Source organism: Euleptes europaea, chromosome 10 (assembly GCF_029931775.1).
Source record: "Euleptes europaea isolate rEulEur1 chromosome 10, rEulEur1.hap1, whole genome shotgun sequence".
Taxonomy (NCBI): Eukaryota; Metazoa; Chordata; class Lepidosauria; order Squamata; family Sphaerodactylidae; genus Euleptes; species Euleptes europaea.
In genome coordinates this window covers 48,524,187-48,540,969 of record NC_079321.1, presented here as the reverse complement: position 1 = coordinate 48,540,969, position 16,783 = coordinate 48,524,187, and the positions used below count along the sequence as shown (strand labels likewise).

At 39.3% G+C, this 16,783-nt stretch overlaps 1 protein-coding gene across 1 annotated transcript in view; it reads left to right on the top strand.

The window, feature by feature from the left end:
• Positions 1-3,369: 3,369 nt before the first annotated feature.
• The window catches only part of IMPG1 (interphotoreceptor matrix proteoglycan 1), a 124,790-nt gene continuing 111,376 nt past the window's right edge, over positions 3,370-16,783 (top strand). Inside the window, exon 1 of the mRNA XM_056856342.1 lies at positions 3,370-3,994. Within this exon, the coding sequence (XP_056712320.1) occupies positions 3,913-3,994 (82 nt within the window). The 5' untranslated portion in view covers positions 3,370-3,912. The remainder of the gene's footprint in view (positions 3,995-16,783) is intronic.

Sequence of the window (16,783 nt, the reverse complement as noted above, 5' to 3'; positions counted from 1 at the left end):
TTTTTGCATCCACTTGCCTTTCCTGCAGGATTATAGTATATAAAGCTATTTTGTACCATCAGATGATTGGGCTATTGAGGTTAATATTGTCTACTCTTATTATATGATATGCAGGAATTATCCACGATCTCAAGCAGCAAAGGGTTTTTCCTGATACTTGTTACTGGAAACCCTTTATAAGGCCAGGGAATGAATGTGGTCCCGTCTGGATGCCTCCTCTTTTGGCAGAGGGGGTAACAGCAACTGGTGGAGAAGTTGAATTAGAGACACAGCAAGCTGCATTCTCTTTCATTATGTTGGTGCAGTGTAAGGAACCAGTACCATTTCCAGGTGTGGATTAGGAATCTTGTACTCAAGAACAAAATCTGAGCAAAGCCTTTTCTTAGTACCAATCATTGATGCAAAACACTGTGCAAGCTTTTGATCTCACCGGAGCTCTTCATCAGGCTGGATGTTACAAAATTTTAAGAAGGCAGGTTTCTCTGGCCATGATCAAGGTCTGATCTGGCAGGTACCCTGAATGAGATGCAAGCATGCAATTAGCTTCACTTCGTTGCCAAGGTGTTAAGTTATGGCGTGATCTCTGAGAAGCTGCATTCAGTCTTACAAATGAGAGGCAGGCTGTCATGGAGTGTTTTGTTTTGTCTTGTCTTGAACATCATTCAAACCACTGTAGCTAGTGACTTCCTTCAGGGGTGTTACCAGATTCTCCACTACAACAAAGGTTCTAGCTTTCATTTCTGTGCTCTTCTTTTGGATGAATGGATACTTCTGCTCAAAGCCCTGCCCTTTTTATGCTTCACTTCTACGTTTGTCATGTGCTATTGAAATGCGGCCAATTTTTTACAAAAATCTTTGCCTCTTTTAGAATATATAATTAGTTTTGACAGCAAACCACCTAGAAGAAGCACTTCTAGATTAATTAACAGTGACCTGTAATTAAAGACAGCAGTACTTAGAGAAGCAGCAGTCCCTTGATAGTATTGCTTCAGCTATAATGAGTGTTTATCATCCTCATTTGCTTCCAGAGTGGCACTTATCAAGTCTAGTTACCAAGTTTTTAAATTAAACAGAAATATGGATAAGGAAGTTCAAAATGTTTGTGATTAATCTGCAAGTCCTGCAGATGCGGCTCAGTTCTATTCATGTATACACTAAGGTTGCCAATATCCTGGAGGACAAAAATGCCCCTTTAAGAGAGGCTTATCGGAATGTTATTTACCAGGTGATGCTATTTACCTGTATCCCATGTAAAGGCTATTGCCACACATGAAGCCTCTGTTAAAGGGGCAAGGTTTTTTTCTTCTTCTCCAGGTTGTTGGCAACCTTTTTTACACAGCAGTTATCCTGCTGACTTTAGTGGGCGTTACTCCCAAACAACTGTTGCAGTGTGACTTTTCCCTCTGTTTTTAAAGTTGTCTCATGAGTTTTTCAAAGAGGTGTATAAACATCTTAAATAAATAAATAAATACTCTTTCTCTCTCTCTCTAATAGCCACTGAATTATAATGTACTAATCAATGAGCTGATGATATTTATTTTGCATCATTTTGCATACTGTTTGGTTTTAAGTTCATTTTTGTGGCACATGAAGTATTAGAATTTATGTATTTAGGTATTTATGCTGTGATTTTTCTCCTCATTGAAGACACAAAGCAGCTTACAAGGTTGTTCTCTCCTCCATTTTACCTTCACAGGAACAGCCAAGTGAGGTAAGTTAGACTGACAGAAGGAATGACAAACCCACTGTTACCCTTTAAGCTTCCATAGCATAGTTGGGATTTAAACGTTGGCCTCCCAAATCCTGGTCTGAGGCTTAACCACTACGCCACTCTGGTTTCAAGTTGATAATACGAGTGCAAACTCATTAGTGGATGGTCAGAAAGTAACTTGAAATTACTTGTTAGCAAAGGCTAACGAAAGTGTCTTGTTTTTAAAAACAGCTGACTGGAAATAATTGTCAAATCGATGTTGTGGCCTTTTGAGCATTTTTCAAAATGTTTTCTTCTTCCCTGCTGACCATAAGAATTTTCTTTTTAAATTATCTTCTAATAATGGGTGTGTTGGCTATGCAACAAGTACAGTCCTAGAAATCCCCTTGTAATTGCTAGGGTTGCCACGTCCCTCTTCGCCACTGGCGGGAGGTTTTTGGGGCAGAGCCTGGGGAGGGCAGGGTTTGGGGAGGGGAGGGACTTCAGTGCCACAGAGTCCAATTGCCAAAGTGGCCATTTTCTCCAGGTGAACTGATCTCTGTCGGCTGGAGATCAATTGTAACAGCGGGAGATCTCCAGCTAATACCTGGAGGTTGGCAACCCTAGTAATTGCAGATGTCCAGCTGTTTGAGAATTTCTGTGTCATGCAAAGTAACAGAACCTCTAACAACCTAGGCATCTTGGGGCCATATTCTCATACTTTTTCTCTCTCTAAAATCCACTGTATTACATTGGGATTTGCAAGGTTTAATTATGGTTGGAGTTGCACTTTGCTCTTTATATGCGGGAAGAAAGTGTGGCTATAAGTGCCATTACCAGTCTAATATTCTCTAAAGTTTATATTTCAGAATAAATCCAGAGCACAGTTATTCAAAGAGTGCTCATTTGCAGGCTCTGAATTCTCGGTTTCCAGAAGGCTGTAGAAATGTTTGTTCAGGAAAAGAACTGTGATAAACAGAAAGAAAGGTGGGTCATATGTTGGCCCCATCAGCAGCATCTTTTAAATCTCGACTCCAAGCAGGTAGAAGATGAGGATCTTTATTTTCTGTAACCATTGTTTAAATCCCAAGTAAAAATAGAACTCTGGCCAGGTTCAAATAAAGGTTGCACTTAAAGCAACTTGTTCCCCCAGAGTGAGGAAAGGTTCCTGCTGCCAGTGAATAACCTCCCAGTGTGATGCCTAGTCACGACAAATTAAACAGGCAAGAAACTGAAAACACCAGTTCCATGGTTTACTCTTGATTATTTGGAAGATATGAAGCCTCTTTTTAACTAATGATTTTAAAGACCCTAGCGTGCATATAGGAAATAGGAATATCAGAATGGGCCTAGCTACTGTGCGGTGGAATTCTTATTTGTATAATGAACAAAGAAGTAGTTTGTAGCCATCTTTTTTTTTTGTAGTTTGCTAGCCAGCAAGGTTTTCTCTCATTTTCCTCATCCCATCCACATTCTGCCCCCCCCCCCCACTCCCAATCTAATTTGGAACGGGATGTTCCAAGCTGTGATTGCTACAGAACTTTTCTGCTGAGTCATGACATTGTTTGCTCGGATGCTACTAAAACAGCCTTTTCATGGGTTTCTAGCTGAAAGGCTCCACACTCTCTGCTTGCCGAAGGGGTTGTTTTTTTTAGCTGTGACTTTACTTTACTGAAGTAGCACACTCATCTGCTGCTGTCCTTTGGCAATCCTTTTCTACGTGACACAGGCCACATGACTGAATGTCCGAATGGTCCAGTGTTCACAGGTAATGGCCACTAAAAGAAGGCTTCCTTTGTCTATCATGGTGTTACTGAAAGTCTTCTGGGGCTGACAGATGCCACTCCAGAAGGTTAATAAGATGAAGGCAGCTCTTCCAGCTGGACCATAAGAGGGATTATGTCTGAGCAGCAGATAAACAGCTTATTCCAGAAACAGACACTGCTTTTTTGTTGTTGTTTAAACTTCGTCACTCTTCTCAGAATTCTCGCTCCAGTCCTACTTTCGTTCTCTTGAGGTTAGAGGTGTAGGCTTCACAGTTTGTTCAGCATCTGTATTGTGTAAATATTGCTACCCATTGGAACATTCTAAGTAATTCAATTTTGGGACATATCTTTCAAAGCTAGCCAGAAGTTTGGGGATTTTGCTCCCTTAAAATAGAATCTCTTTATTCGGTCCAGCCTAGCTTGTCTTTTCTGCATGACTACTCTTGACAATTGTGAATGATAAAAAGCGGCATGAATTTGAAAACTGGATTAATATTCCTTATCATTTGCCTTGCACTCCAAGTTCAAGGAAGCAAAGGTAAGTGCATATTAAAGAGAGTTTTGTGTTACATTTGCTTCAACCAGAATGTAAGGAAACAGAAGAATGTAGAACTCTCTGCTTATAAGTGTCTTATTATGTATTTGTGTATGTCCCTGCACTGAACATTTGTCATTGGTGCAACAAAACTTCAGTCGATCCTACAATGAGTAGTAAAGACAGTTTAATTTCTGAATATCAGATTCATCAGAAACATCAACTGAAAAGGGTTAGCCTACATAGAGTTCAATTAAACTTTTACAGTTTTTTAAAGACATTTAAAGTTTGATTAGACTTTTCAATAAGATGTGTAATTTCAAAAACAAAAGGAGGATCATCATGCTAAGGTGAGGATCATAGAGCTAAGTTGAGGAGATGTGATTGAATGCCTGATCAGTAGCTCTGATTCGACTGAAATGGGTTCCACTGAAAACAATTAGATTCAAGTTGTTTGCTACCGGTTTTAATTAGTCATGGTTAAATTTATAATGCAATCCTAAGAACACTTTCCCGGGAGTAATCTTCATCAAGTACTTTTCCATAAGATTCTGAGTAGACCTGTTTAGGATTGCACCATCAGTCCTGCTTCTGCATAGAAACTCTTGCAATTCAAAATGAACTGTGTATATTTGACCACAACACACATTTATAAATAAGGATAAAATTAATGGGTATATCTATGCTGCACAGAAAATTAAAAGCGCTGTGCAAGTAGAAATCATGCTGGCATTCATGTTTTTTATTTTTAAATATGCAAGAACTCTAATGATATGAGTGAAAGGGTGCACGTTGCTTTGCCAAATTAATTTGGAAGAAAATGAAGCATCACTTTGTTCGGTTATTTAGCAGGGAGCCATTCAAATGAAGCCATTCGATATTTGTCACACCTCACTAGTGTTCCTTCTGATGTACTTAAAAGCTAACATAGCATTTTTGTAGTTCTAGAATATGAAAATTTGACGTTAGACTTTCCTTTTTATTGCTATGCACACAGTAGTGGCTTTTTGGAGAGTGTTTATATTGTTTACTTGGTTTGCTTGAATTAGTTTTACTTATTTTTTTACTATCTCTTAACATTTGAATGATGGATGAAAGTACAGGCATACAGGCCACATATTGGTTCTTGAACAGTTCTAGAGAATCCTATGAATGTACTTTAGCATGAATTTCAGCCCATATCACAAACGTGTCAGGGGTTGCCTAAGTTATTTCCTGAGTGATTGAATGCATATGCCTTTCATCATAGTAGAGCAAGTATAATTTATAATGAATTCAAGATCAAATATGTTTGTGTTAAAATGTCAGAATGAGTAAAGAGAGAAGAACAATGAAATTGGGCTATCAATATAACTATCAAAATAATATTTTGAAATCTATTTCCAGATGACAGATTGTGACTCTCTTTCTGCCAAAGGTTTCTTAAATTGCTTTATAAAAGGAGCTGTATTAATCCCTAACATAGTTAAACAGCAGTAATGAACTATGATTTAATCATCAAACAAAATGAAAAATAGCTAAATTATGTTTTCCTCCCAACAAATATCTATGTACTATTGCCTCTTACAGTTCACTTTTTATTTTTTATTTTGTTACAATTCACTTTTTAAACCATTGTTTATTCTCTTTCATTTTTCACAATCCAGTTACTGTAATCTCTTAATAGCATTCTAAAACTGGGACGCATGGGCAGGGAAAGGGTAGAAGGTAATTGTTTTTTCCATTAAAAGTGGACATTTTACTTCAATTAAAGTAACCTTATTCAATATGGTTGTTATAAATCAACCAGAGGTATGAACAGTGTAACAGTCATGATTAAGAAGAGATAAAAATTACTTAACTGAGGCTGCTATCCCTGAAGGGGGGGCGAAGCTTCTTAGGAGCCAGCGTAAGTGCCTATTTAATCCGTGACAAGGAGCACTTACGCTATCACAGGTGGCATCCATGCCAGCGCCGGGACACCATGCTGGGGCTTAGGGCTCGGGCACAGGGGCTGCCTCCTGGCAATGTTCCAGTGGCACAAGTCCCTGCTGCTGGTGTCCTGGGAGGTGTTCCTGCGGCGTTCCTGGGGGCAGAGCCGCCTATGGGGGCATTTTCATTTTTTATTTTTTTAAAGGGTTTAATTTCTTTTCGGAGACCGGGAATCCTCTGAGGAGGAGGCATGGCATTGCCACTCCTGGCCACAGTCATAACACACATACCCTTAAGAATGGGCTGCCCATCTGAAATAAGGAGAAACTGGATAGTGTTTTAGAAACAAGAAAGTTGGTATCTAGAGGAAATTTCTTGACAAGAGATTATGAATGATTTCCCCAAGAAAGTTATGGAAGTTCTACTACTTGAAACATTTAGTCGATAGTCGATAAGACATATTATTAAACAAGTGGGAGAACTGCCTAGGACAGAAAAGGACAAGGAAAGAATTAAATAATGAATGTTCAGTTACTTCTTACTCCTTGAAAACAGCATATGACAGCTTAATTCAAGATTATTTTGATATATGGGATTTATGTCAGATCTGACTATTTATCTTAAATAGTTCCGGCTTTTGTCAGTTTGTGTTATAACCTGTCTCATTTTTTTAATATGCCTGTATAACACTTTTGGGGTTCAGCCCTTCCATGGCTGCACTTCTTTCTCCATAGTTGGGGACAGAGGGTGGCACTGGGGGAGGAGGTATCATGGCGGCACCCTTTGGTGTGTGGGGTCCCGCAAAGCGTGATCCTTTCGCCATTTTGTTTAACAGCTATATGCGCCCCCTTGCCCAGCTTGTCCAGAGTTTTGGTGTGTATATATATATATATATAATCTATCTATCTATCCATATATATATTATTTTTCAATAATTGCTATGCATCTCATTTAACAATACATCCTATTTACCAATCTTTGACTGGATAAAAAAATTATTAGGTGCATGTCTTCAGTATTAAGTATAATTAATAATAATTGACTTCCCCACCGACTTCCTCCCTCCCTACAAATATCTGGTATCTACTTTGTATTAATATTTTCTAATCCTTATAAGTCATTATTTTAATGTTATACTTTCCCTTATTTAATATATTTCGATAAGCAATAATAATATAACATTAATAATAGAGAAAAAGAAATCATTTAAAAAATAAAAACAGAGACATAGCAAAGCACATTAACATAATTTTCTCCGGTCACTCCTCTCTGTCATAGACAATGGATTAGCTCTTAAAAAACTTTATATACCCCAAATAAAAAATTAAGTTGATATCATTTTTCTTCTACCCCCTCTTTCCCAATTAAGAGTCAAATTGATATTCTTCCGGCTTTCTTAACCCTTCTTTTAAAACTTTTTCTTCTGTCTGGAGTTTCTGTTGCCATGCTTTCTTGAGATGGTCTCCTGTCTGTGACAATCTTTACCCATTGCTCTTTGGGCTGTTGATTCTTCTTGTATTCCTGTAGTATGGTCTGACAGCTCATTATTTCTTGTCAAAAAGTTTTTGATATCTTCCAACGAATTGACAGCATGTTTAACTTGTTTATAAGTGAAGGTAAGTCCTTGTGGAAGCAACCAGCTGTATTTTATTCCCTTGTTTCTCAGTATCTCAGTGAAATCTTTATAGATGGCTCTCTTTTCAATCAGGTGATGAGGAATGTCTTTGAGAATTATTAACGGTGTATCATCTACACTTAGATGATTCTCCAAATGAATGATATTTTTCATCCTGATGTCAAAGAAGGAGACCAAGATCTCTCAAGCTTTGGTTTTCTGTACTCGAGTTGACAAGGGGATTCTATATATCTTGTTTATTGCATAATTTAATTCTTGTTCATTTAAATGAAATATATCAGCAAGCGATCTTATGATGGTCTCTCTGGTGCCCCCTAGTCTTTCAGACAAATTACGTATGTGCAGGTTAGATTCTCTCTGTTGCAAGTCCAAAACAGCTAATTGATCCTTTACTCGCTCTTCCTGGAGTCGTATTACTTCAATTTGTTGTGCTTGAGATTTCATGTCCATTTTAACTCCTTTCAATTTTTCAGTGTTGTTTTTAACTAAAAGTTCCATCTTATTCGTGCCATTTTTCATTACTGTAATTTGATCCTTTAATTCCCTGATCTCATTTATTAAGCCGTCAAATTTTTGAGTAATAATTAATGTCATTTGTGTAGCTGATTGTTCTTGTTGCATGGAAACCTGTTCAAACTTCTTCTTTAATAATGCAGTTTGCATGGCCAACATTTCCTGTATCTTTTGATGATTACCTTCCATGGTTGTCTGTGGCTTTTGTATTTTCCAGACTAGTAAGGTAAATATAAGCAGGCAATTCAGTATAATAAAGCTACTAAGTTGTTAGAAGGCTCTGGCTTGGCTTTGGAGCTTGTTCCAGGAAGTATACAGAGAATTATGAGGTAGTGGGCTTTCCGTCGCTCCCACTCTATGGTTACAGAAGGTAGGATTTATTTTACTGGTACACTGAGTGGGGCACATCCGGCCCAACAGCCCTCTATGGTTTCCTGTCTTCCTAGAGAAGCCACTTCCTGAATGAAAATGTGGCTGGAGGACTCTCCTAAGGTAAAAGAATGGAGAATCAAAAGTGAAGGATTTCTCCTCCCCCCTTCTATGCCACAGCTGCCGCTCGGTAGCTGTTTATGCCACTCAGTTCTTTCTGATTGTTTTGTTTGACTGCTAGTTCAGTTTTTAGTTTAATTAAATAGTCTTTTTTGTCAGAATGTCACTTAAAATCCTGGGTGAAGGGGTGCAGAATCTTTAACCGATTTTGAAAAGTTCCAGTCGATCAGAATCGGTTTAGTAGACAAAAGGAGTTCATGTAACTTACTCGGATGTTGGAAATCGGGGTGCTCTGTTATTAGCTTGTTTAATGTTCGGTAATAGGTAGAGGAGATCACAGCCTATATCCATGACACGTTCGTGGTGATGGAATTCCTCTTCAGCCATGCGGGACTTCAACCGACCCTCCTCCACATCAAGTAGCTCTTGTGGGAGGGGGGTGGGAGTCAAACCGCTCTTCTTCGGCAGCAGGGGGTTGCCTGCATTCCGATCCACTATTTAGGATCGGAGTCTGGGCTTTTAAGGGGGCCCCCAGCTCAGAACGCCTCTAGGTTCCCTTGAGCGATCTCGGGGAACATCTTGCTGGGATCAGCTCTCTACCGGAAGTCGCTTGTCCAGAGTTTTGGACTTGGTTGTCATCACTATGTTGATGACACCCAGCTTTTTCTGTTGATGGACACTGCCCTAGACACACTGGCCAGGTGCTTGGACACTGTGACTGGGTGGTTGAGGAAGAGCCAACTGAAGCTGAATCCATTGAAGACAGAGGTCCTGTGGCTTGGCTGGGGCAGTCTTGGGATGGGGTGCCGGCTCCCGACTCTTGACGGTATGCAACTAACACCTGCACCTGTCTTCAGGAGCCTCGGTGTGATCCTTGATGCCTCTTTAACTATGGTTTCCATTGAGTTTTGGGGTGAGAGTGCTAGAGTGTACCATGTGATGCGGCACTTCCGGGGTAAACTTGAAAGTGATGTAATTGTACCACCTCAGTCCCGCACATGATTTCTGCCCCCAGCCCCACCCTAATAAGCTCTCACTGGTGGGAAGAGGGACCTGGCAACCCTAAGCTTCATCCTTCCCTCCCATGCCATTTCCCCAGCTGGAAATGGCCCTGGAGATTCACTATGTTCCTTGTTGAGGAAAACTGTGTGTAGCCATTAGTTTTCCCAATGAGGCAAATAGTAGGTCCTAGGGCTGTTTCCATTAGGGAAAATTGCACAGGAAAGGGAGACTTATCCCTCTTCTCTCCAACCACCTTCTCTGAATTTGGCCCCCAAATGGCTGGAAACTGAGCTTCAAGCACAGAACCCCATGATTACATCTGTTGATAGTCTATGAGTTTACTGTGTGGACTTTATAATGTGTGAACCAGTGCTTAAAGATGAAGAGAGTCATGCAGGCAAAACAGCTCGCCATGGAATTAAAGTACCCATTTAACAGATCAATTCTTGGTCATGTGAAAAGACAACACTCTCTCTAATGCTTGGTCTACACATATAGTAGAATGAAGAGATAGACTACTGAGGTGGTAGTCCATTTCAGACTGCAGCTGGAGAAAGTCAGTTTTTTTAAACTCTCCTGTATAAAAACCATACAATTAAAAGTAGCAGAGACAGAGGCTCTAGCCTACCCCATAACACTGTGCTGGTTTTCCACTTAGAAGAAATTATTCAAGTAATCATTATCTGCAATATGAAGCAGTACAGTCCATTGTACCACCTCAGAACTCTGTCTTTTCATTATCACTTGCTGCACTTATAGACCAGGCCTAAATCACATCCTAGAATCCAGTTCCTGAGATAGTGCCTTGGAACCCCCTTACTTGTTTTTAACCCCTGTGAAATTGGTTTCGACGTTTTCAGCATTTCAGAAGGATTTTTGACACGAGAGTTAACATAAATAATAATGGCTGATTGTTGTTGTCATTTGTATACTGCTGAAATATAGATTCAGGAAAAAATTGGTTTCCAATCTTACCTACTGCCAACATACTACCAATATGCTTGTTTGGCTTGCTTAAAAATATGGAAAAATCCAGATCCTTAGTACCGTGTAGCCATTTAGGTTTGCAGTGAAAAAGCTCTATATGACAATTTGATTCTACAATGTTGTATTTCTCAAATAAGTAAGCCCAAGCAGCATGATAATTTTCTTAAAATCTTATTTAACATTTCAGAGTGTCGAAGAGACATGATGAGTAGATGCCTGCTTGGAAGCTGTGTGGTCATGGGGAGTGGGAACTGCCCCAACCAAATTTTATTAGCATTCATAGAGCTACTTCTATTGCCCATCAACATCTTCAAGTAATTTATTACAACACTGCTAAAAGTCTCCATTTGCATATTTCTGGCTCAGCACTAACCTCTGATAGATCCAGAAAGCCATGTTATCCATCTTTACACAGTGTGACAACAGTGGAATATCATATGAAAGCCCCATTCCTCTCTATGCTTTGAAGATGCATCTTCAATGATATTCAGCTACCCTGATCCAAAGAATAAACTAATGACCTGAAGTGATATCTTCTGTTGTGTCCTACAGCTAACCTCCAAGAAAGTCAAACCTATTTTTATTAGAGAGACAGAATAATGTATCCATTTTTTAGGATACATTCTAGGGATATGCCCTAGCACCAAAATCTGGATTAAGAATTTGGAGTTAGGACCCTTCAGATTTGGAATTTAGAAATCAGGATTTCCAAATAGCTGGAATTTCATTAAAGTGAATAGGAATAATCCATTTCCACTTTAAAAATATATATTAAAAGACAAACCACTCTGTGCAAGTATTGCCAGGCAGCAGTGCCAGCAATCATTTACATTTATTGTTACGGCCATTGGCCAGCACAATGCCAGGCAATCTGCAGACTGCAATCTGGGCATGAACCCTGAACAGTGCAGGTGCCAACTGGGCTGCATTGGGCATGGCACAGTGAAGCTGTGGAAAGCTAATGCTGGGGAGTGGGTGAACACAGGAAGCTGCCTTATACTGAATCAGTAGGGTTGCCAACCTCCAGGTACTACCTGGAGATCTCCTGCTATTACAACTGATCTCCAGCTGATAGAGATCAGTTTCCCCTGGAGAAAATGGCCGCTTTGGCCATTGGACTCGAAGGCATTGAAGTCCCTCTCCTCTCCAAACCCCGTCCTCCTCAGGCTGTGCCGCAAAAACCTCCCACTGGTGGCGAAGAGGGACCTGGCAACCCTATGAATCAGACACTTGGTCCATCAAAGTCAGTATTGTCTACTCAGACCTGCAGTGGCTCTCTAGGGTCTCAAGTAGAGGTCTTTAACATCACCCACATGACTAGTCCCTTTAACTGGAGATGCCAGGAGTTGAACTTGGGACCTTCTGCATGCCAAGCAGAGGCTCTACCACTGAGCCACAGCCCCACCTAGGCAGCACTGACAGGCAGACTGGGGTAGAAGACAGACAGACAGTGGTGCTGGGAACTGGCCCAGCACAATTGAGTGAATTAACACAGTCCTGGAGTAGCAGTTGGAAGGGATAGCAGGAGGAGGCAGCAGACTGAAGCATGGGAAACCCTGTACTGCAGACTGGACTGTGCCATTCTCTCTTACCCAGGGTGTCTCAGGGAAGTCCAGCAATGTTCCTACCACCATCCCCATGCTTCAACTTTCAGTACCTTGCTGCATTTCATACTGTTGACATACTCTCCCCAAAAAACAACTGTGGCTGCTTTCACACACGTTGGATAATATACTTCTGATGTTCTTTAGAAATTGTTTGTAACTTCTGAAGAAGTGAGCTGTGGCTCACGAAAGCTCATACCCTACCAGAAAATATTTTTGTTAGTCTTTAAGGTGCTACTGGACTCTTGCCCTTTTCTACTACTGCAGACAGACTAACACGGCTACCCACTGTGGATTTCCCTGTGTGAAGGAGGAAAATTAAGTTGCGAACAATTACTAAAGTGCATTGAAAGTGTATTATTCAATGTTTGTGAAAGGAGCCAATATCTGATGCTGACAGAGCAAAACACAGACCAAAGAAAAGAAATAAACCATACACACAGAGAGAGAATATTTATTATCTAAATCTCTCCTCCCTTGGCAAGGTCATGGCAACACCAACCAGGGCACACTGAAATCTCTGCCCCCGCCACACTTGGTGCCAGTCTGTCTGGAGAAGTCAGGCCAAGCTGTCTAAGGAATAGGTTTCGCTGTCCTTTTCTTGCAAGTAGCCTGGCCTGCTTTCTATAGGAGTCAATGGGAGTGGGACTCCAAATATTAGGAATTATTCTGAATATCTGGAACTATAAAACATGAATTCAGAATTATTTGTAAATGCTCTAAATGTAGCATTATTTGGTGCTTCTGAATACTTCTGAATCCAAATTACACATCCCTAGTAGGTCCATGTGATTTCCCTCATATTAATGCTTAGCATTTAGACTCTCCCTTTTGGGATTGTAGTAATAATAATTCTGTTTTTCCCCTGTGGAGATTCAGATATTTTATCTGGTGGTCAAAATTAAGTAGTATAAAATCACACAAAAAGAAAGTTAATTACAAACAAGCTCAACTGCTGAATAGACATTTCAACAGTTGTTCAAAGTAGTATACCAAGTAGTCAGAAATAGTTGGATAACATCAGATGTTTTCAGACAGTGTGTAGCTTGAGGTAAAGGTGGAAGTGTATCATATTTACTCTATACAAGCCATAATGCCATATGGACAAAACAGGGACTGCCAATTAGAACCTTTTAGTTAGAACTTGGATTCTTGAGAATGATTCGGCTGGCTGTTCGCCTGTTCACTGTGTGTAAACCCTTCCCTCAGCCTGAAACCCCTTCCCTCAAGAAATTGAGGAGCCAGGTGTGGAGGAGGAGGGAATAGCCAGAGACTGGCTTCTATAGTGACCTTCTAGGAATTTCCTAGAAATTTCTATGGTCTTTACCTTAGAGATTAGAGGAAATTCCTACAGCGTCATCCTCCCAAATTCCATTCTTCCCAACACACAAAATCTCCTTGGTTTGCCAAGGAAGTGACAACTTTGGGACTGATTCACACATGAATATATCTCATGGTGTCTTGTTTTGTTTATGACTTGCCTTAACTGAAAAGGTTTTTTTTTTTTTTTTTTTTTTGCTGTGATACTAAAAATGAGGCCAAGGTTTTTTCTGTAGTGTTTGATGGCTGTTTCATACTTTCAAGTTTTCACATGGTGTTTCAGTTCCTGAGTGAGAAATTTGCATGTGTGAACTCCCTTTGTCTGATGTACTGATTTACTTAGTTTACAATACTTCCAGCACATTGTGTCCTCTCCCTTTCCAGAAAAAAAATGCTAGGGTCATGTAGCATTTATTCCTGGAGACCTGATGTGAGTTTCAGTTCAGTGAATAGATATTCTTTGGTTTACTCAGTCAGGCAGACAAAAGCCTTTCTATGTGCTTTGAAAAATCATTTTAATTAATTCTGGCTTTCCACTTTCCATCCTAACTGGCAGTGAATAAACAGTTATAGGACTGTTTATCTGACTGTCCCAGTGAAAAAAGTGAAATAAATCTGTACCAAACAGCTCTGGTCAGAATTGTTTCTTATTTTACCCATGACATCAGTATTTGAATTTATCACAACATTTTCAATTCACAGTGGAACTCTCATAAGCAATGGTATTGGGTGAATTATATACACACTACTAGTTCTGACAAAGGACCTGGTAGCAACTTTTTGTATTATTGAGGAATGTTCTAATATCGTTCTTGGGAACATTCTCGGGAATGTTCTAATATCCAGAAAGTAGTGTGAACTGGCCCTGATTTAACAATAACACCATAGATCTTCTTCCTAACTACTAATTCTTGAAATAAAAATGCATTATTTGCCTGCTTCTAAAATTAGAAATTTACAGTGTAATCTATGCATTGAGAGTGAATGTTTAACAGCTGCACTAGATACATTGAATGTTTGAACCAGCACCATAGGAATAACTAGTGCTTTATTGGTATGGTATTGTATAGTGGCTGAAACTGAACTATGAATCATGAACTCTTTTGAGTCAAATCTCATCCCTGCTGTAAACTTAGTAGGTGGCGTGGCACCCTCTCAACCTCAAACCTTCATAGGGTTTCCAAGTCTCTGCTCTGAAGTCCCATTTGCAACAGGAGAATTTTTTTTTAAAAGCAAGCTCATGTACTTACTGGAAGTTCTTAGTGAAAGTGACAAAGGGAAGCTCTAGGAATCGACAAAAACTCTGTGGTCACTGCATTTCCAGCAGCTACTAGAGCTAATCTTTGAGCACTTCCAGTAAGTACTCAAGGCTGCATTAAAAAGAAAAAATTCCCGCAACACTATGCCCCTCCCAACTTTTCCAATGGTGCCTAAACCATCATCTGAAAGAAGGAGACAATAATACTGGTCAACCTTGCAGAATTGTTGTCAGGTTGTCAACACATAGACACTTCTTCCACCAGGAAAAGTGATTTTCACTGATTTCCTCCTTCCATTGTGTGTAATATTCATATATATATGAAGAACACTTATTAATATTATATTATTTTATAAAAAATTACACACACACACACACACACACACACACACACACATATATATATATATATATATATATATATATTTCTTCATTTTATATATATATGGGTTAGGCACCAGTGGAAGGGTTGGGAGAGGCATAGTGTTGTGTGATTATTATTTTTAATGCAGCCTTGTGTACTTACTGGAAGTGTTCAAAGATTAGCTCTAGTAATTGCTGGAAACGCAGTCACCATAGAGTTTCTGATGATTCATAGAGCTATCCTTTGTCATTTATGGCTCTATGTATGCTGAAGCTGCTCTAGAGGACTCTGGTAAGCTTCATTCTTGGGGTTTTTTTCTTTTTTTGGTTTATGCTTTTTGCTCTCAGTGAAGTTATATCCTGTTTATGTAAGAAGAGCCTCAGCATCTCACACACTATAGACAGCATCTCACACACTATAGACACTCACTTTACCCTGCAGATTGTTCCACTGACTTTAGAGGCAGGCCATGATTTTGGAGTACATGGTGTGATGCAGGAGGGGGAAATTGAAAAGTTTGCTTTCAGCACCACTGCTTTGCTCAAATAGGATCCATGCCAGTATGTAGGTAGAGGGTTTTGAATGCTGAAAGTGTTATATAAATGTGAACTGTTATTATAGGTCCTATATAAATAGACTAGATTACAGGAAAATGGGAAAAAAGACAAGACAGAGTTGCAAATAAAGAGGCTCTCTGCCCTTTCCTTATCTTTCACTACATAGCTGACACTGATACCTATAACATAAGTCACGAATATCTGTCGTAAAAAGATTGCCATCTTTGCATATGTTCATCAGTCATCTTGTACAAAAGCAAAGCTGAAAGTCTTGACGTAGATGTGTATTCATGCATTTTTGTAATCCACATTGCTAGTTCAGGTCTCCCTGTCCTTCCATTTCATTGCGAATGATTACTTAGAAATTAAAAATAATGTAATATGTATGGATAACTAAATGGTAAAATATTATGCTTTGAAATAGTAGAAATAACATCAGAAATCAAAAGGTGTAATAGTGGGATCTATAATCCTTAATGAAAATGAATGAGAAGTGGAGAATAATTGAATATAAGCAGTAGCATCAGTGGAATAATGGATGAATGTTCTATTCATGTCAAGGTTCTAAATGAGGAAACGAGGAAGGTTGCGGCCGTGTTAGAAGAATCCAAGAAGTGAAGTTTTTTTATTCTATATTCTTTTTTCCCCCTTCCTATTTTTCCTTTCTGTACCCTGGAAATTTTTAATTGTATATATTATTATTGGACAGAGAGCGATAGATAGATAGATAGATAGATAGATAGATAGATAGATAGATAGATAGATAGATAGATAGATAGATAGATAGATAGATAGATAGATAGATAGATAGATAGATAGATAAGGAAGACCCAACAAGAGATAAAGGAAGCCACAGCCTTCAATTTGCAAGATCTGAGCAAGGCTGTCAAAGATAGGACATTTTGGAGGACTTTCATTCATAGGGTCGTCATGAGTCGGAAGGATGAACTGCAACCTGTATGAATGATTTTAGGCTCTGTTATTAAGGGTACTTAAAAATGCTAATGTTAGGGTGTTTATGATCATGATGTGTTTTACTACTGACTTTACATTGTTCTTTGTGTTATTTGCTTTTTTTGTTTCATTGTTTTATTTCATGTTGTAACTCATCCCAGATGTCATTTTATAGACATGCAAACGGATGAACTGAA